The sequence below is a fragment of the Felis catus genome, chromosome A1 (assembly GCF_018350175.1).
Source record: "Felis catus isolate Fca126 chromosome A1, F.catus_Fca126_mat1.0, whole genome shotgun sequence".
Lineage (NCBI taxonomy): Eukaryota > Metazoa > Chordata > Mammalia > Carnivora > Felidae > Felis > Felis catus.
In genome coordinates, this window is record NC_058368.1 from 209515526 (window position 1) to 209537176 (window position 21651).

General features: G+C 35.6%; 1 protein-coding gene across 5 annotated transcripts in view; it reads right to left on the reverse strand.

The window, feature by feature from the left end:
* The window catches only part of NIPBL (NIPBL cohesin loading factor), a 200364-nt gene that overhangs the window by 55856 nt on the left and 122857 nt on the right, over positions 1–21651 (reverse strand). For all 5 annotated transcript variants that reach the window (XM_023239001.2, XM_045038081.1, XM_045038085.1 and 2 more), the window contains 10 exons: positions 14897–15079; positions 10310–10507; positions 9983–10054; positions 9805–9894; positions 8142–8245; positions 5304–5390; positions 2758–2989; positions 1197–1348; positions 555–635; positions 2–102 (listed from right to left, as the gene is read on the reverse strand). In XM_023239001.2, the coding sequence (XP_023094769.1) occupies positions 2–102; positions 555–635; positions 1197–1348; positions 2758–2989; positions 5304–5390; positions 8142–8245; positions 9805–9894; positions 9983–10054; positions 10310–10507; positions 14897–15079 (1300 nt within the window). The remainder of the gene's footprint in view (position 1; positions 103–554; positions 636–1196; positions 1349–2757; positions 2990–5303; positions 5391–8141; positions 8246–9804; positions 9895–9982; positions 10055–10309; positions 10508–14896; positions 15080–21651) is intronic.

Consider the following 21651-nt stretch of genomic DNA (forward strand, 5'->3'; position numbering starts at 1 on the left):
CCTGAAGTTCCTCAAGCTCCTCTTGCTGGTTGGTAATCTTGCAAGTGAAGTAAAAATTTCTTCCAAAATTAACTGCCTATGTTTTTCATATCTTGAGAATACCTGTTTAGTAATTATAAGATTTCAAATTATTATAATTATTTAAAAACAGAAATACTATATCACGTGATAAAAAATATCTGCCATTTAAAATAAAAATGTTTTCAACATCTTCAATGACAATGACTTAATCTGTACAACTTTTCCATCATTAATTATAATAACATTCTTGTAGAAGTTAGAATATACTAGTTTCATTTATAGGAGTATGCTACCTTAGAGATGAAAGACAAGATTTAAGTGATTTTAAATAATTTTGATTTAATTGTAGATATTCAGGAATTATTAACTGAAGTATTTTTAAAAGTTTAGAAGTGTTTAAAATATAAGGCACACAAAAACAGTCCTTATGTTGAAATAAATCTATGGAAAACTTGAATCTGCATTAATGTTGGCAAGTTTGGATATATTTTTCTGGGGGGGGATAACAAAAAGTATGAATTGATTATACTTACTGCAGTGACTAACTTAATGGCACACAATTGTAGTTCACTGACATTTTCCACAAAAAATGGTGTTATTCCCATTGATGATACCTGTACACATAAAAAAGTAATCAGTATACATCTCTAGTTAATTTCAGAAACAGTCTACATTAACTAAATTTCAAAACATTCATAAACTTACCAGAAAAAACGGAGACAGCATTTTCTTTACGCTCATTAATCATCAGTATCTACCTAGTTCTGTTTCTGCTCCTTTCACCCTCAAACACATCAGCACATACCTTCCTTTATAGTGGCCATTCCTCTGATGTCCCCATGTTGGGTTGATAAATGTCACAAGAATATAAAGAAACAAAACATTTTGCTACTCTGGATGAAAATATCCTGGCATATTTCAAAGGAAATGATCATTTATCTCTAAACTCTAAATTCTAGAATTTAAATTCTACATTCACCTATCCTGTGCCCTAAATGTTTCTTTTTAAAACTTCCCCAGACTTGTATTTCTTCACTTTAGATATACTCTGAATGGAAAAAATTAACATAGTGATGCCATTATTACTGAGTAAGCAAGGTTATACTGAACTCAGACCCTGTATTCTTAAGTCGTTTGGTCTAGAAATGTAACAAAATGCTTCAAAAAACACTTACCTGAAGAATTGTTGTGTCTGTGAGAAGTTGTATCTCTAGCAATTCTGATAAGCTGCTAACAATGTCACAAACTTTATTATAAAGCATTACTATTACTCTCTGCTTGTGGGTAGAACATTTAGCCCGTTTTGCTTTTGAACTTAACAAGCCTCCTAAAATGAAAAAAAATTCAAAACAAGTAATTTATCAACTTTTAATAATTTTTAATAAACAGTAATAAAACTGTTTTATGAATTAAGGGAACACTTTTCTAGGGGGAGGGGGTGGTACATAAATATACAAATAAAGCTGGTATTTATTAAAACAGAAATATTCTGGGGGCCTCTGGGTGGCTCAGTTGGCTAAGCATCCGACTCAGGTCATTATTTCAGTTTGCGAGATTGAGCCCCATGTGGAGGTCTACGCTGTCAATGCAGCTTGGGATTCTATCTCTCCCTCTCTCTCTGACCCTCCCCTCCTTGCTCCCTCTCTCTCAGAAATAAACAAATATTTAAAAAAAAAGAAATTTATTCTCTAGGGATATTTAGATAGTAGTCGTTCTTTTTTTTGTAAGTTTATTTATTTCGAGAGAGAGAGACAGAGAGACAGAATATTCCAAGCAGGCTCTGCACTATCAGCATGAGCCCAATGCAGGACTTGATCTCAAGAATGGTGAGATCATGACCTAAGCCAAAACCAAGAGTCTGATGCTTAACTGACTGAGCCATCCATGCGCCCTGTAAGTAATCATTCTTGTAACAGATAATCTATGGCACATTTCAGTGGCTACCAAAACTCTTATAAAATACTTACCTTTCTATTTTTTCTCATTGGTGCAGAATGGTAAGATTCTATTTCCCTTTCCATTAACTTGCAATTATTAAACAATAAGTAATTAATTATAGATTACTCATGAACACCTAGTATATCCCCCTCTTTTTATTAAAAAAAAATTTTTTTTTTAACATTTATTTATTTTTGAGAGAAAGAGACAGCGTGAACAGGAGAGGGCAGAGACAGAGGGAGACACAGAATTGGAAACAGGCTCCAGGCTCTGAGCCGTCAGAACAGAGCCCAACACAGGGCTGGAACCCGTGAATCATGAGATCATGCCCTGAGCCGAAGCTGGACGCTTAACCAACTGAGCCACCCAGGTGCCCTCCTCTCTTTTAAAATATATATACGTTAACTATTTCACTGTTCATTTATAAAGGTTATAAATAAGACAAAGAATATACATCTTGAATCAATTCATTTTGTGGATAACCTATATTCTGCATAAAATTAGGGGGAAGGGATAAATAGAACCAAAAGCTCATATTATCTGGGATTTTTCCCTAACCAGTAGAAATTACTTCTAATATATGTAAATATTTGCTAAAGAAATTACACTTAAACAGTACTAGATTAACTAAAAGTTCTATACTCTAGGTAAATTAAAGCCAGTATTTATTATAATTTATGGGATGTAATAATTTTTGGCCATTTTAGGTTCTTGCATTCTGACCAATCCAACATAATAAAATTATAGAATAATTTGACATCATACTCAACAGCTTTCAATATAAAAAGGCAAACCAACCTCCATGAGGATCTAGTCTGTAAACAGGATCATACTGAGGATAGAGCGTATTCTGCAAATGAAATTTAGTGTATTGTATAACTCTTTCAATTACATCCTCAATATATACAGCTTTTGGCATGTTAGGGGATGTCATAATGTTGATAGTTGTAAGACAGGCATCTGCTGATTTTGTAACTCTCTCCATAATAAGGTCTCTCCATAATCTTTCTTCTTCTTCAGTATCGTTATTCTATAAAATAGCACATTGTTAGTGAAATGGAAACAAACACTTTTATAGATTAAAATATATATTAAAAAAGAGATATATTTGATTTTCCCTAGTGGAAACATGTTAAGTATTTTTATGTATGTACTTTTTTTTTTTTAAAAGTAAGCTCTACACCCAATGTGAGGCTTGAACTCACGACCCTGAGATCAAGAGTCATATGCTCTACTGCCAGTCAAGTGCCCCAGTGCGTGTACATGCATGAACATCAGGAATGAAGTACAAAACTGATATTACTTTTAAGATTTTTATTTCAAAGTTTTCAAACATAATATACTCTATCTCCTAATTTCACCACTAGATGACACTCCAATGACAAAGTTATAGTTATCTTTATCTTCTATGTACTTTATCCAAACCTAAGATTTATTAGCTAAAGACTGTAATTTATATAAATAATTTTGTGTTTGGGGTATAAACATTATGACAGTCAAAACTTTAAGTTCTGCTTGCTATTGTGAGAACGAAGCAAATATGAAAACAACAGTAGACCTCACTTAAAAGTAGTAAAATGTAATAGTCTCATTCCTATTACTTGTTTTCAAACATAAACAGAGATTAAAGTGGTTATTATGCAGACTACTGAAAACATAATTTATTTTCTAAAATGGATAATTCAACTGACAGAAGACTGCATTTTAATTTACATACTAGCAACTTACATTATAATTGGGAAGGAGTGCTTTTAATCTTACTTTGAGAGTGAGAATCCTATCACATCCTTAATTTATGAAATACAAACTTTACACTCCAGGAATACTTTCAAATGCATGTTATTCAAAGCTTATATACATTGGGAAATGAAACAAACAAAATCATGATATATGTAAAGCAGAGAAGGGCTTTCTAATCACTAATGCCTAAAAACTCCATTATTTTTTCCTACTTCTCTAAGCATTTTTTTCATTTTACTGCTTACATACCTACTCATTAAAAAAATAAGATAAAGTAGCCTTTCTTAGACAATAAAATTGTTGTATGGAATAGTCAGTTAAGAACGTTCATCATTCATGCCAAATATTAAGGCTACCTGCAACACATTAAATAATGCTAAGGCTTCAGGAAGTAGAATAATTTCAGTAAGACTGAGTCTGCCAGCTCTCCAGAACTCTAGATTCTTGACATTTGTTACAATTTCTTGTCAAAGTCTTTTTAAAAAATTTGTAGATTAAGGACGTAGTCGATTGCCACTATAGGTTTCTCTAGGCCCTCTGTTTCTCATTCAAAAACTAATTTAAAAAGGGCATTGGAAAAATATAGATATATTTAATAGAAATATCGTGAGATTAATTTTCTAGATTTTTTATTCCATGTAGATCACTTAGCAATCCTGTGGCTTCTACAAATACCAAGAACACTTCTGTCATAAGATCCAGTGCATGTACTAAGTGTTTTAGGATACATCAAAAGTGTTAATAGTGGTTACTGCTAGATGAGAATATGGACGGACCGTTTTGAGCTTGTTGTGTTTTGGAAATTTTCTATAATAAATACAATAGTTTTGTAATCAGGTTTTAAAAATAAGGAAAATTCAGTAACTCAAAACTTTCCCAAATTCTTATCTCATAATAAATGCCTATAAGCATCAGTGTTTCTATTTATTAATGGTAGAGCTATCAAGATCAATTCGAATATAGACATGATTTTGAAAGTCAGCTACACTGCTAGGAAGGTAGATTCCAGGTCATTTATTTCAATCAGTTTATAAACCATTACATTATGTTGCTACTGCTTTTCACATAAAGGTACTAAAATACATTAACATTTGCTAATGTTTATTGAGAACTTAAGATGTGGAGACACTGTTAAGTACTTAACATGAATTATTTGATTTAATCTTTTCAATGACCATTTGAACAAGGTATAAAAATGGTATATAAGGATTCCTGTTTTAGGATACATTAGGAAATCAACATAAAGTTTCTAACTATTTAATTCTTCAGGAAAGGTCAAGAAAAAGAATTACTATCATTTCATAAATGAAAAAATATTTTAAACACACTCATCCACTTACACAAGGAAGAGCATAATGTAAGATTAAAGATCAGTTCTGTAAACTGAAATGAATTTAAATCTGTTGCTTATGTCAAAGCAGTGAACTGACAATGTAATTCTGAATTACTAACTGTAAGTTAGCAGCAGCACTAATGAACATAACTAGCAAATGGTAGTTTAGCTTAAATTAATGAAATTTGGGATTTCCCTACAAATCAAAGTTCTTTTGTAAAAACTTTAGTAAAGGTAAAGGTAAAATTAACAATATGGATCTTAAACTTACATGATTTAACAAAGTGGAAAGCTTGGACCCATCTTGAATATTCTTCTCCAAGATATTTAGGACTTTCACAGTTTTGTCAGTGGAAAGCTGAAATAGCAACACAATTTTTTAAAATCAATCATTTGTAAAAGTAATAAATTATTCAAGAAACATTGTGTACAATTATCACCTTTGGGCTACAGAATATATTAAAGAGTGAGAAAAGAAAATTTTCCCACTTAGATTCTCTATTTAAATCTGAATTATGTAGAGAATTAATCCCTTGTTTCTCAAGGACAGAAAAGCAAACAAAGAATGGGCACAAATGCACATTACTACTCTTAACATATAGCTTGTGAAGACTGAGTTTGTTCTGATGCCTGGCCCCTGTTCTTGCGGCAGTGACCCTGAACATGCATATGAACGAACGAACACACACGCATACTGAGACTTTATGTTTATTTTTTGGAGAGAGAGAGAAGGAACACAAGTGGGGGAGGATCAGAGAGAGAGAGGGAGACAGAAATCGGAAGTAGGCTCCAGGCTCTGAGCTGTCAACACAGAGCAGCATGTGGGGCTCCAACCCATGAACTGTGAGATCATGACCTGAGCAAGTCGGATGCTTAACCAACTGAGCCCCTAAATTTTTATTTTAATATTTATTTTTGAGAGAGAGAGAGACAAAGTGCAAGCGGGAGAGGGACAGAGAGAGAGGGAGACACAGAATCTGAAGCAGGGTCCAGACTCAGAGCTGTCAGCACAGAGCAGGACGTGGGGCTTGAACCCATGAACTGTGAGATCATGACCTGAGCCGAAGTCGGATGCTTAACCAACTGAGCCCCTAAATTTTTTTTTTAATGTTTATTTTTGAGAGAGGGAGAGACAGAGTGCAAGTGGGAGTGGGCAGAGAGAAAGGGAGACACAGAATCTGAAGCAGGCTCCAGGCTCTAAGCTGTCAGCACAGAGCCCAACACAGGGTTTGAACCCACGAACCGTGAGATCACGACTGGAGCCAAAGTTGGATGCTTAACCCGACTGAGCCACCCAGAGGCCCCAAACTACCAAGACTTAAAAAAAAAAAAAAAAAAAAAAGGTTATTTATTTTGAAAGAGAGAAGGGGTGGGGAAGAAAAATGGGCGCACAAGTCAGGGAGGGGCAGAGAGAGAGAATCCCAAGCAGGCTCCACACTGTCAGCACAAAGCCTGACACAGAGCAAGATCTCACGAACTGTGAGATCATGACCTGAGCCAAAATCAAGGGTCCAACACAGCCAACTGAGCCACCGAGGTGCCCCTAAACTACTGAGACTTTGGTAAACTTCCCATACTTTGAAAATACTCAGCAAATTCACTTTGTGAAACAGAAATAATAGCTATATATAATAACAGAATTTATGAAATAAACTTAGGATTGGAAGTGTCATCTCAGAAAACTGATGACATATTCCTATACAATAAATCAATCTCTCTTTCTGCACATAGCAATACTATGAACTAATAGCACATTAATTATTGGTTAACTATGTGATATGTCTGGCTTTAAAACACAAATTCATGGAAACCCTTGTGCACTACTGGTGGGAATGTAATTGGGTGCAGCCACTATGGAAAACAATATGGAGGGTCCTCAAAAAACTAAAAATAGAACTACCATAAGATCCATCAATTCCACTTCTGGGTATTTATGTGAAGGAGAAGAAAACACTAACTTAAAAAGATATATGCACCCCCATGTTCACTGCATCATTATTTACAATAGCCAAGACATGGAAGCATCCACAGTGTCCAGAGATGGATGAATGGGCAAACAAAATGTGGTATATACATGATGGAATATTATTTTGCCATAAAAAAGGAAATCTTGCCATATGTGACAACATGATTGGTCCTTGAGGGCATTACACTAAGAGAAATAAGTCAAAGACAAATGACATATGATCTCCCCTGTGGAATCTAAAACCAACATAAACCAACCCAATTCACAGATACAGAGAACAGATAATTCTGTACAACAGGGAACCTGCCCTGGTTAGAAGAGGAGAGGGGCACCTGGATGGCTCAGGTCATGATCTTATGGTTTGTGAGATCGAGCCCAGCGTCTAGCTCTGTGCTGACAGCATGGAGCCTGCCTGGGATTCTCTCTCTCTGACCCTCCCACTCAAACGTTCTCTCTCGCTCTCTCTCAAAATAAATAAATAAATTTAAAAAAAAAAAGAGAGAAGAGGAGGAGAGAGGATTCATCTTGAAATTGTATCTGCACAGCAATCATGCAGTAGTTTAGGAAGTGAATGGTGGCTCATAAAGATTATGGGAAGCCATCCCTTGATGCTGTCACTATTGTCTGAAGTTATTATCAATGAAAAATACTCTGCTATTTCATTAGAAAAGAATAAGACTATTTAGCAACAGAGAGCTCACAGGAAAGACAACTCACAAAAATTATTATAAAGCCTACAGCAATGAGACTATGTACTTATTAACAATTAATGTGCTGAAACTGTAGCATTACCCTTTTACCACACTAAATGGCTAAAGCAAACGCCAAGGAAAAATTTAGTGTATTTCTACATTTAAATAATCTGAATATCTGAGACAATAACAAGAAAAACAGTGGGGAAAAAAATCCAGGCCCATGCCTCTTTCGGTGCAATGAGATACAGTTTTCTTTAGAATAATTTACAGAATACTTCTTTGATTCAAGTTTAAAAAAAAAAAAAAAATTCAGTTAGCCTCTCAGAAGGCAACCAGAAATTGTTTTCAGTATTATTTACTTTATGTAAACTTTGTAATTTGCCTTGGAAACTTTAATTTCAAAGATCAGACCTTAAGTAAATATATAAAATTTACTTTAGTGAGATACCTTATCCATTATACCCATTGCTTTAATTTTAGCAGATTCACTGCCGAGTTCATTAAGCTGGTGTTTTCCTAAGAGAAGTTCCTGAGGAATTTCATCATCATCACCTGAAAAACCAAACCAAACAATTAAGGGAGAATACATAGCTCAAAATAGTAAGTTTAATTTTTTAATAAAATTTCTGGACACATAGACAAATACAAACAAACTAAACAAATAACAACCTAAGAGGCTTCTGCACACCTCAAGCGCACCCCTAACGAGCGAGGACAGGGATTAAAACTAGAGCTCTGACTGGGATGGAAAGAGGACTCAGATCTCGTGTCTTCACTCTCAACCAAGTTCTCTGCCCCAGGGGGCTGACCTGTGTGCACTACATAACAGTCTCTCATGCCCTCTGGCTTCTGTTTGGGTACAGCTAGTGCGGTGCCCTGTCAGAAGATCTAAAGAGAAGGAGAGTGAGGTCAGGGTATTTATATCCGTGACTCCTTCCCTGTACGGTCTCCTCAGGCTGCCTATGTCCTCTGACCAAAAGGTTACTGCCTTTTTTCAAGGCAGTCTACGATAGTTTTTTCCCTACAGAGTTCTGGTAACTTCTCTTTACCCTTGTTCCTTTCGGAGCAGCGATGGTAACAGTTTCATGGTTGTTAGCCCTGGATTCTGGCACTATTCTGTCCCTAACTCTGAAACTGGTCTCTTTGTAAGTAAGTCCTCCTCAAATTATCCCAATTTGAGAGTGTCATCTGTCTTCTGGTTGGGATCTTCAATGACATGGGAGACAGTTTCTCAGCACACCACTGGAGTTTTATAAATGACAAAACTGCTACTCCAAATAATGGAGAAATGCATTAATGATACTTAGGGAAGTAACTCTGACAAAACAAATATTTTTAAAATCAAGGGTAATATAATATAAAGGGTAATATACCTTTTAAGGCATTTTCAAATAGATGGACTCATATCAGAAATTATTGTATATCACATGGCTTTTGTAAAATTAGGTAAAATGTTCGTACCAGCTGAAGGTGGCATAAAATGGTTGAGAATAGCTCTAAACACTGCAAACACATTACATTTTCATATTTATAGATATGATCTTTACATATTATTATAAAAGGAATATATAAATATTACATTAATCCTATCGTATGTTAATTGGTTTACTATTTTGTTTTCCGTATAGATTCTGTATTACTTGAAACCAGGAGCTGGGATATTTATCTTTGCATCTCTAGCACTTAATATATTACTGACAAAGAGCAAGTATTCAATAAATATTGGCTATAAGAATAAATGAGCAGATGCATGGGTTCCTGTTTCTGCATCCTTGCTCAAATTAGTACTTAGGTCCTTATCTAGGACCTACTCAAGTCTTACCTGTGTTAAGGTTTCCTTAATTACTCTCACCTACCTTGGTAACTGCACTTTCAGGATTCTTAAGACACTATCAATAATTAATAATACCTGATTTTTATACTAAAGTTTTCAATTTACTGACAATATAGACTACACTTGACTCTACAACCAGATTTCAAGTTGCTTGAGAGCACTTAATCATGCCTCTGTATCTACTAGATAACTGGCAGAAAGCTAGACACATAGGTAAATAGATACATTTAAAATTGATTTTATATTTAGAAGTAAATATATATTAAAATGATTTTACCAAATGCAGTAAAATCCATATCTTCTAAATTATCCAAAATATTCTCTATTGAGGCTGTGAATCTCTTAAAAGTTGAAGAATCCATCATTTCTACAAAAAGAAAAAATAAAAACTTATTATGATCATATTACAAGTAGAATACTGAAGTTGAACACTATGAACAAAGACAAAAATTTACCTTCAGGTGTTAGTTTTGGTTCATAAGCTTTCCTCTTCTTCTGTTTTTCTTTCTTCTTCATTTTTCTAGCAACTAAATCAAACAAAAGAAATATTGAAATACAGGAAAGACAACTTAAAATATTTCTATTCTTGCGCTTAGGTTCTTCCAGAACATTAAATACTTAAACAATAACCACTGCCATTCCAAACTAAATACATACTTTTGTCTTGATTAACAACTAGGAGTTGTTAATGAACTCAGAAAAAAGTATCAAAGAGTCTTCAAAGTTAAACCCCTAAATTTAAGGTGGCTTATGTAAGAAATCCGTTGATACTGATGTATTACCCTCACTAAGGCTGGGAGGAGGAGAATAATCTTCCATGTCAGAATCTGATGGGCTTCGGTTTCGATAACGACCACCACCTGAACTCCTTCTTCCTTCATGAGAGTGGCCACTTCTCCTATGATCCCCAGAGCTTCTTCTGTCACGTTCTTCATATTCCCAAGCTTTATCATCATCTTTTTTATGTCGTTTCCTAGAGGCTAAAAGCAAATCCCCATGACAAATAATTTACCTCATTTAAAAAGACTATTAAAGCTTGTACTTCACAAATTTACCACATGGGGGAAAATCATTGTGTGGGTCTAGGAAATTCTGAGTTTTTCTGTTTAATCAGAAATATGAATTATGGTATAGAAATAGTATCACTTATTTTAGCAATATCTATCTACATTTAAATATTTTTACATGAATTTGGTTTGCTAACAAATATAGATAGGAATGTTCTGGGAATTAAACAGCACTCATTTCAAAGAAAGATATAATCAGCGAGTCAGTAAAGATAATATCTAACCATCAGGATGAATTAAGGCATGCAAAACAATCTTTATTTAGGATTTGGATGAAAAACAGAAACACCTTAAAGCATTTAGATTACTGATGGGGAGTAGGGTTTGGAGGAAAAGTAAACTTTTGAGAAAGTGTTATAGAATATGGGGTAACCATGTATACCAACAATTAAAAGTCAAGTTAAGCCCACAATTTAGGTAAAATTCAACAGACTGATAATCTAACGTCACAGGCCTACAGAGATAGAATAAATCCATACAGTTGCAAATACTCACACTGAATTCAGTTCCCCAATAACATATTTGCTTAAACCCAAAGAAAAAAGCTTTTAAGCTTATAAATGCTATGTAAACAAATTTATGTATGTTACCTTCAGTCCCTCCCCCATCTTTCCAAGGGTCTAAGCATTCTGCTAAAATCACCAGTATTGACAGGAACTTCTAGGCAGAACTGGCAAACAGATTTCATCTGACACATCAACTCTGATCAAATGGTAATAGCTGCCAAGAACATTATATTTCCTTGAGAAAGCATCATATTTCAGCAAGAAAGACTGATTAGAAATGTCTGTCCTGTGAGAGCCTGAGGGCAGTACAAGTGACAAATATTTACCATACCTGCTCTTGCATGCAGTACCAACAACTTAAAACTAGGTTAGAGAAGTAATGTGTCCTACATCTTGGGATTCTTGTTTTGACCACTTGTTGCTGACAATGAAATACTTTCTAATCGTTGAACTAAATGTGACTCCCTTGCTTTCTTGTAGCTGACTTCTATTTCAAATCCCTAACTATGATCAATACTCAAATACTTAAGACAAAAATAATGCTTGAGTCCCCTTAAATTCTTAGATTTAAGGATGCCAATCTTACTAGCATAGATAGATGTATTCTACTACGCTTGTACTGGTGCCCTTATGTGTGAATAAGCAATGCCTACACTCTGGCTAATCTCATCCTTACATGCTGCCTTAGCTGTTCCTATTCGAGAATCTAGTTTGGTTTCTGGTTCTGGACCCTTCTGTCCAATCTACTGACAGTATGGCAGAAAAAGATAATTTTGTTTCCTCTTTTTGGTCATAGACTTGGCACAGAAAGATGGTTCATAAAAAAAGACAAATGTAAATGCATATATTTAAATCTCCAATGATTTTCTTCATAATTAGGCATAAATTTGACTATGAAATATGAGGAAGAAGTAGGACTTTCTCCCCTTTTGCAATTAGGGTATGCCCCAGTACGTTCTCTTAGTTGAGAGGCTGCCTTATAAACTAATATAAGGGGTGTGTGTGTATGTGTGTGTGTCAGAGAAACATTTAGCATTCAATAAATACTTTTTCAACAAGTACTAACATACCTATCAAACATGAGGAAAAACAACTAATAAGCAAACTTGTTCAGAAAGAATTCTATGACCTCAAATATGACCTAGTCCTTTTGAAACTTAATTTCATACGAAATCCATTTCAAGCATTCAATTCTATGATTAGAAAACGCTTGAAAAATCTTACAGTTGTTAGCAAGAACATACAAAATACCGTACCGGTGATAATTTTTATAGGCCTTGAAGATTTTTTGTTTCACATCCATTAAACTTTAGGAAATTTGGATAAAAATAGGACAGCAAATTAGAAAAAATTCCCACCCAACTTCTATGATACAGTGTGTTGTAATAAGGTTATCAGGATCCCAATTCATTGTTACTAGTTTATTCTTTTGCTATTACTCTCAAGAAGTAGGGGAGGAGCTCAGTAGACAGGTAGATAAAATAGGACTTGAGTGTCTTCCACCTTCCCTAACTTTCACCTACATTGCTCTTTAGCTTACATCTTCCCTCCTTCCCCAGCAACACACTGACCTTGTAGTTGTGCTATGGCTATCCAGATCTATGTGGCCCAACTTTCAAAGTTACCCCTCAACATTTCTCCCATCCTTCAACAAAACAATTGCCTTAGTTTTAGATTTTCAGGAGTGCAATTTGATTAAACTGCAGTAAAACCTTAAGTTTCAAGTGGTCTCTCTCAAAGCAGCATAACGCTTGTGTTTATGTTCTCATACTACTTTTACATTTTGTACTACACTATATTCTCACTGCATTGTTTTTGTTGTGGTATAATGACAATGTGTTTATGTAAACTACCAATTGCAATTCCTCCATCTCTCAAATCAGCGGCTCCAGAGTAAATTTTTTCTATAGTTACTTGTATAGAAATTAGAAAAACAGGAAGCTACTCTGAAGTCTCTTAAAAAATCCAGAGAAACTTTTCTTCCTCCTAGCAAGGGCTGAAGCTGAGGTTCTCTGATACGAGCTTTCAGTACACTTGGAAACAGATATAACAGGGTTCATGGCTTTAAGACGACACTAAGTGCTTCCATAAGATAAAATGAGAGCTCTCCTAACAGAAAGCAAGGAAAAGAAGAGTGGCTGCACTCATGACAAACATAAGGCATGTGTGGCTCTCTTCTCTTACACTTGATGGCCATTTCTGATTGTGCCATCCTTTCTACTTAACTGCAAGGTAGCTTCAAAATTCTCCTCAGCTTAGCAATGAGAGGAGCTCAGCCGCTCTCAGTGAAATGGGAGTTGAAGTGTGATTTGAAATCAGTCTGCAATTAAAGAACTCCTGCTTCTTAACTACTCCCTTTAGAAATGGGTGATGTTTTAGGGAGCAGGAGAGAGAGTGAAGGAGAGGCATGTCTATAAAGGGGAGTGAGTTTATGAGCCACCAGATCTCCTTTCTCCTATCCCTTTCCAGAATATATGTTCCCATATGACCAAAATGTTTGATTATAATAAAAAAAGTATTAAGTTTAGCCATTGAAATATATTCCATGTAAATACATCTCATGAGAATACAAATGATAACAGTTGTACATATAATTGTCAGATTAACTTTGCTATATATTTTATTTCAATTTTAAAACTTTCTTCAGATTTGTTCAGTATTTATAGCCTACTGCTCATAGCTCAAGAGCTCACAATTTAAAGAAAATCAGAGTAAATGAACATTAAAAACTTTGGAGGAGGTGAAGGATTTCCATCAGCAATATACATTTAAAATTGGCAGCATGCATCTGTCCTTCCTGCCCTTGCTTGTCACACCTCAATCTATGGAAACTAGGTGGAAAAGGTAGAATACACTGGAGGTCTTCCCAGTTCTTTTGGTCAAAATGACTAAGTCAGTTGGCACACAAGTGAAGATCTCCCATAGTCTGTTTCCACTGAATGCCGTTTAAGTCAAACAAGGTTGCTGACCCCTCTTGGCTAGGCTCAATTCTCTTGCTCCAGAAGAAGGAAGATAGGGATAAAAGAGAAGAACTTTTTCAGTGGACCAGTAGGAAGACAGGCGAGGTATAGCAAGTCTAGTGCAAAGACAGGTGATCACAGTGTTGTAGAGAGGTAGCTGTGTAGTGAAGAAGCCAGCTCTGGAAAACAGTGAAACAAGGGAGGAATTCCAGGACACAGCTGGGCAAAAAGGAGAAGCCAGGTCCAAACCACACAGATAATTGGCAATGTGGCTAATCCATTCATAATTTAGTGATAGTATGGTTTTAAATATTTCTTCACCTGGCTATCTCCTATGTGTCCTTCAAGACTCAACTCAAGTGTCACCTCTTCCAGTAAGCGTTCCCTGAAACCCACGTATAATTTTGATGTCAATCCAATGTGCTCCCATAGCACCCTGGATTTACTTATTATCACTGTGCTTTTCTCACTGTGCTACAACTGTTTACATATTTCCCCCATTAGACTGAAGGCTCTTTAAAGACAGGGGCCACATCTTATTTATATTTTTAATCTCAGTGCCTAACATATATAGTAGGAACTCAATAAATGTTTGCTAAATACAGACACATACCTGTGTTATTTGACACTAATCATAGCTCATTAAAATTTTTTTTCTTGGTGCCAACTGATCTCATCTGTCACACGTTTTTTAGTATAAAGAAAAAGCCTTGCTATACTAAGTTATTGAGAATTAAGATCACTGTACTGTTCCTAACCCCCCAAATTATGAATGAGACAAACATATCAACCTGCGTTTTAATTCTAAAGTAATAATAAAATTATGTGATACTTACATTCAAAAGCTTCATCACTATCATTATCTTCATCTGAACTGATTTCAGCATATTTTGGCTTTTCATTAACTGTGCTACGCTTGCGTTTATTCATTTTCACACGTTCACAAAGTGGCATGGTGGATTCAATTTCTGCCAGAAGTTCGGGGGGTAATTCTTTTAACACTGATTGATCTATACTACCTATTAATGAAAGGTAAGAAAAAAATTTAAATCTGAAGATAAAAGGGAAATTTTAACTAAATTAGAACAATGAAAATGAAATACTAGTATTTATATACGTTTTCTAAGTCAGCTTTGTATTTTAATAAAACACATATTTAAAACTGTAATAGGCTCAACCCTGACCTGATAATGCAGTTTTTATACATGTATCATTATATAACAACTTAAAAAATATAAAAAGGGTAGTTATATCATCAGTTTTTGATATAATGCCTTCATTTGTCTGCACAGACTAAAAACTTTCTAAAACTATGAATCCACTGGCATTGACTAGCGTATTTGTACTAGGGGATTCATTTTGCATTCTTGGTAGCACCCCCATTTGTTTTACAGAGGTCTATACCCGTTAGTTTGAAAGTAAGGCTCTCTCTCCATGCAGATTAGAAGAGTTGGAAGACACTTAGCACCTCCTTCTCTTCATCTATGATCTTGGTGGTTGTGTGATATGGCTGAGACTAGAGTTTTACATGCTTTTACCTATCACTGTCTATTCGAGAGGCATGGTAATGCCTTTAGTATTCCAAAGAACTTCCTCAAACAGATAAACCAATATATGCATTTAACTGAAGATAAAGGAACATGAAAGGCAGGATAAACAAAACAAAAATATTTAAAAATATAATTGTCTATAATTGAAAATAGTAAATTCAAGTCTGTCATGAAATAAGTTCATATTTTCCCATGAAAAAGTAATGACGGAATAAAAATATATCAGCATAATAACATTAACATAATATTTACTATTTAATCCTACACACATACACACAAATACACAAACACTACAAATGAAGAAATAAATTCTTAACATCTTATTGAGAGCTTAAAAATAAAGAAGTAGCAAAAGCTATTTATTCAGGATAATTTGTCCTTGATGATGACAATTTTAACTTACTTTACTTACCCTTGTAAATTTTTTAGTGGAAGTACAAAAATGAGGTCTTAGCTGCTAAATTTTAGAAACTGGGAGCAAAGAGTACTTTAGTGGATTATAACGGGGAGTATTAGTAACTATAATCAACATTAACACTACAACATTTGAATTTTAATAGTGCTTATGTAAAGGATAAAAATAAATCATGACAAAAATGAATGGGTACTGATTAAGATAATTTCAAAGCCTCAGTATTCAATCCCAATAATTTAAGAATATAAAACATAGCTTATTAATCTCAATGGAAGAATAATCTTTTTTTTATTCTTCATGCAATTTTTATTGAACATCATGAAAGAGTTATTTCAGTAACCTTTAGTCTTTTACTCTTCTAAGGACACGCATAGCAAAAATTTTACCCAATAAAGATGTAATACTTGTGACTGGTAGTATTCCAAAGAATTCATTGCTGAGAATCCTGACAGACTAATGTTGAGTGTAACTTATCTGTGTCACTTTCAAATCATGTAACATTACTCTGTGCTGGCTTTCTTAATTTAACTGTACTTTATCAGTGAGGTCTTTTCAGAATATTGCTACAAGTAAAAGAAACCAACTTTAGCTTTTGGATTGTCCATATGTTAGCCCAAAGGTAAATACAAAATGCATCTCATTTAAAAGTCCTTAACGTCTTGAGCACCTCTAATTAAATGTGTGGTTCTTTTTTGATGGAAGGATCATATGTCTTCTAGTATTTACCTTCCCCTTTCCACATGGCCTATAATTTATCTTAATTTATTTTAATAATTTATAAATGCTCAATAAATGCTTTCTGATTACCTGTCATTCACAATTTCCTATGATCACTTACAAACTTCCTGTATAGTTTCTGAATTGCTAGATTTTAGAGGCAAATGAAGACATTTCCCAAATTAAAAAAAAAAAAAAAAAAAATGGAAGTACTGTCCTTTTTGTACTCCTGAAATGTTATAAGCTTTTGGGGTATTTAAATAATGATAGCCCCTGGTGCCTGAGTGGCTCAGTCAGTTAAGCATCCAACTCTTGACTTCAGCTCAGGTCATGATCTCACGGTTTGTGAGATAGAGTCCCACGTCAGGCTCCATGACGACAGTGCAGAGCCTACTTGGGATTCTCTCTCTCCTGCTCTCTCTACCTCTCTCCTGTGTGCTCTCGCTCTCTCTCAAACAAAACATTAAAAAAAAAATAAGTAGAGATAGCGCCAAAGTATTTGGCCTTTAATCCATCATGACATTTTTTAAAAAGCCAATTTACCTGATTATGTTCTGCTTAAATTCCCATTCTCAAAGACATATACTGACCTGATACATATCCCAGAATAAAAATTATCCTATGGATAAATATACAATAGATAATCAAGGGTCAATATATGTATTGGTACTTGTAGTCTCTTTACAATGGTTTGTGAGATCACCAGAGCAAGGACTCTGCTCTCTTTCTCTCTTTTAAAAAAACTCCTCACAATAGCCAGACATAGAAAACTTAATGTCATATATATGATAAAGCAGGCACCAAAGTTTATTCATTGTAGTTTACCATCTCTTATTCCCTAAATCATAAAAATACAATCAGATTTAAGAGCTTTTCTATTAGGTCGATCATTTTAACCTCTGTATAACTGAATGGTACAGCAACATAATTCAAAGACCAAATGTTTAATTTCTGAAGATAACCCAACTTAAAAAACGAATCCAGCAACAGGTAATGTCTCTCAATGTATCATCCTCCAAAAGTAACCTCTGTTTCATTTTGAATAGAAACATCTATTCCAAAGGTTTAGGCATTTTCTCAATTAAACACATCCTTTCTTCCTTTCAATAAAACACTTTATAAACTGACTCAGCTAGGTCCCTTGATTATAAAGAATAAGAGATAAAATGTTAGACTTTCCTATACTCACATTCGGGTTCTTTACTACATTATCAAGGACTGAATAACTGACTCAGCTTCAAAAGATCTGAATAAACAGTGAGTACCTCAAATGATGCCTATGATGTATTGGTTATGTTCTTTCCCCTAAATTAGGAACTAGCAATTGTTTAATTGCAAAATAATGTCTATTTCTTAACACAACTAGAAACTAGACTTTAGAAATTATTGTTTATGGAGGCACCTGGGTGGCTTAGTCAGTTAAGCGTCTGACTTTGGCTCAGGTCACAATCTCACAGTTCATGGGTGCAGCCCCGCATCGGGCTCTGTGCTAACAACTCAGTCTGGAGCCTGCTTCGGATTCTATGTCTCTGTCTCTCTCTCTGTCTCTCTCTCTCTCTGCCCTTCCCTGGTTTGTGCTCTCTCTCAAAAATAAAATAAACATTAAAAAAAAAAAAAAGGAATTGTTTGTAGGGTTATTGTTCTTAAAAAATTCAGATTGCTAGTACCTGATGATTATCTTTCTCACCTCAGTTCTCCCATTCCAACTACTTTATTGTTTAAATCAGGTGTTTGAATTACCACAAAATTTTAAGTTACTGGCTTGAGGGGATAATGTCATTTAGTCACAATTTTGTGAATATCACACTTTCAGCTTTTGTAGGTATATACTCCATTAGATGTAGCGCACCTCTATTTTCTAGCTCTAATAAGGCTAAAAGAATACATTTACTTCTAGATATGGTACATTTTAGGAACCTTGGATTTCTAGTCTAAATTACTTATATTAGCACATTTAGCAGATTATTAAATCCAGGCTACTAAAAGTCTCAAAGAGTCACTGATTAGATAACAATGCATTATTTGGGAGCGCCTGAGTGGCTCAGTCAGTTAAGCGTCTGATTTTGGCTCAGGTCATGATCTCACGGTTCGTGAGTTCATGAGTTCGTGAGTTCGAGCCCTGCGTCGGGCTCTGTGCTGACAGCTCAGAGCCTGGAGCCTGCTTCAGATTCTATGTCTCCCTCTCCGCTGCTTGCACTCTGTCTCTCACATTGTGTCAAAAATAAATAAACATTAAAAAAAAATGTGTTATTTGTTTTTTTAAGTGAAACAAACAACCCCGAGATTAAAATAAATGAACTCTTTGGGACTATAGTTTCAGACAGTGGAAACCAGTCATGTTCAGAAACAAACCAAGAAACTCACATAAAACTCCAAATTATGTAAGTCATAAAAAACATCTTAGGCATAATGTAGTTCAGGGACAATTCTTCCAATAACCTACTCAAATTGCAAAGGAGTAGCATCAAATGGATCTTTAACCCCAAATACAGGCAATCTGCCTGTCGTGTAACCCTAAGTGGGTTAATACAGTTTGAAGAAGATACATATTTTTGGTAGAAATGGTTCCTAAATGCAAGCCAACTTCTTTATTTAAAGCCACTATTAAGAAGTGCATCTAGGGGCGCCTGGGTGGCGCAGTCGGTTAAGCGTCCGACTTCAGCCAGGTCACGATCTTGCGGTCCGTGAGTTCAAGCCCCGCGTCAGGCTCTGGGCTGATGGCTCAGAGCCTGGAGCCTGTTTCCGATTCTGTGTCTCCCTCTCTCTCTGCCCCTCCCCCGTTCATGCTCTGTCTCTCTCTGTCCCAAAAATAAATAAACGTTGAAAAAAAAAATAAAAAAAATAAAAAAAAAAGAAGTGCATCTAAGTAGCATAAATTGTGGATTACATAGCCCTGAAATATGGCAACAGTTGGGAGGTAGAAACAAAAAGCAACAACCTAAAGAGAAACTAAAAAAAAGTATGGTTCAACTATGAGACCAGGACACTGAATGTTCATTTCACAGGGACCATAAGATTACCTAACCTGATGGCAGTACTATGGATAAAGAGGAAGACTGTGCACTAGGGACCAAAATCTGCAGTGAATGTAGGGACATAGAAGATTGCTGTCCAAAGTTTTGAGGTCGGGTGCCTGGGTGGCTTAGTGGGTTGAGCATCCGACTTTGACTCACGTCATGATTTCGTGGTTCATGGGTTTAAGCCTTGCGTTGGGCTCTGTGCCGACAGCTCACAGCCTTGAGCCTGCTTCGGATTCTGTGTCTCCCTCTCTCTCTGCCCTCCCCCGCTTGCACTCTGTATCTCTCTCTCAAAAATAAATAAACATTAAACAAAAAGTTTGGAGGTCACAAAACAATGACCTTAGGGGAAAAACTTTGACACGTACATTTTAGCAATTACAGGTGACCCTTAACATGTTTGAACTGCATGGGTCCACTTATATGCCAATTTTTCTTGAGAGATACAGTATAGTATTGTAGATGTATTTTCTTTTTCTTATGATTTTAACAGTATATAATGCATGTAATAAACAAAATATGTATTGACTTTATGTTACTGGTAAAGCTTCCTGGTCAACATTAGGCTATTATCAGTAGTTAAATTTTGGGGGAGTCAAAAGTTATACATGGATTTTTGACTGTGTAGAGGAAGAACCCTCCATGTTATTCAAGGATCAACTGAATTTGAAAAGAGCAGTAGCAAACTAGGAGAAAGGACATTCTCCTTTTTAGTAGCGCTAAGGCTCTTTGGTTGAGTGAAAATGAGGGAAGTGAAACTCACAGCTTTCTATAGATGATAGTTAACATTAACAGTCATCAGAGTAGTAAGAAGGGAGGATCTGTTTGTAACTGAGGATGAGGTCTTAAAATTTTTTTTTTTTCAACGTTTATTTATTTTTGGGACAGAGAGAGACAGAGCATGAACGGGGGAGGGGCAGAGAGAGAGGGAGACACAGAATCGGAAACAGGCTCCAGGCTCTGAGCCATCAGCCCAGAGCCCGACGCGGGGCTCGAACTCACGGACCGCGAGATCGTGACCTGGCTGAAGTCGGACACTTAACCGTCTGCGCCACCCAGGTGCCCCTGAGGATGAGGTCTTAATTTAAGGGAAGAGAACATCAGGTAGATTACCTTCTCTAAAAGGAAAAGGTCAGGAAATAGGTTTGCTTTTGTTTGTGATGGTTTAGGAAAAATGGAAGTGATGCATAATGAGATAATCTAGTATAAAGTTGCTTTAATTTTGGTAAAGAGGAAGAGAGACCCCAGCTACTGGCTGGAGGCCTAATACTACTTATTCAGGATTACAAAAAAACTTAAAATATGAAACAGCAACTTTTATATCAAAATTATAGCATAGATAATTAAGCTCTCTGATACAAGGTAGTCAATATACTTTCAACTTTTTTTTTTTTAAGTTTATTATTTTGAGAGAAGGTGTATGTGCACGTGGGGGAAGGGCAGAGAGAGAGGCAGACAGAATCCCAAGCACTCTCCCTGCTGCCCACACAGAAGCCCGATGCAGGGCTCAAATCCACAAACTGCATGATCTTAACCTGAGCCAAAGTCAAGAGTCAGACGCTTAACTGACTAAGCCACCCAGGTGCCCCACTCTTCTATTGCTTTAAAAAAAAATTTTTTTTTTTAATTTGAGAGAGACTGAGAGAGAAAAAGAATACACGAGTCAGGGAGAGGGCAGAGGAAGAGAGAGAGAATCTTAAGTAGGCTCTATGCACAGTGTGGAGCTGATATGGGGCTTGATCCCATGATGACTCAGGGATCACAACCTGAGCTGAAATCAAGACTTGGATGCTCAACCAACTAAGCCACCCAGGTGTCCCAACATTCTATTCTTGATGTAAATTTTTCTTAGAAGCACTGTGTCCATTTTTTTTTTTAACAAGTCAACTTCC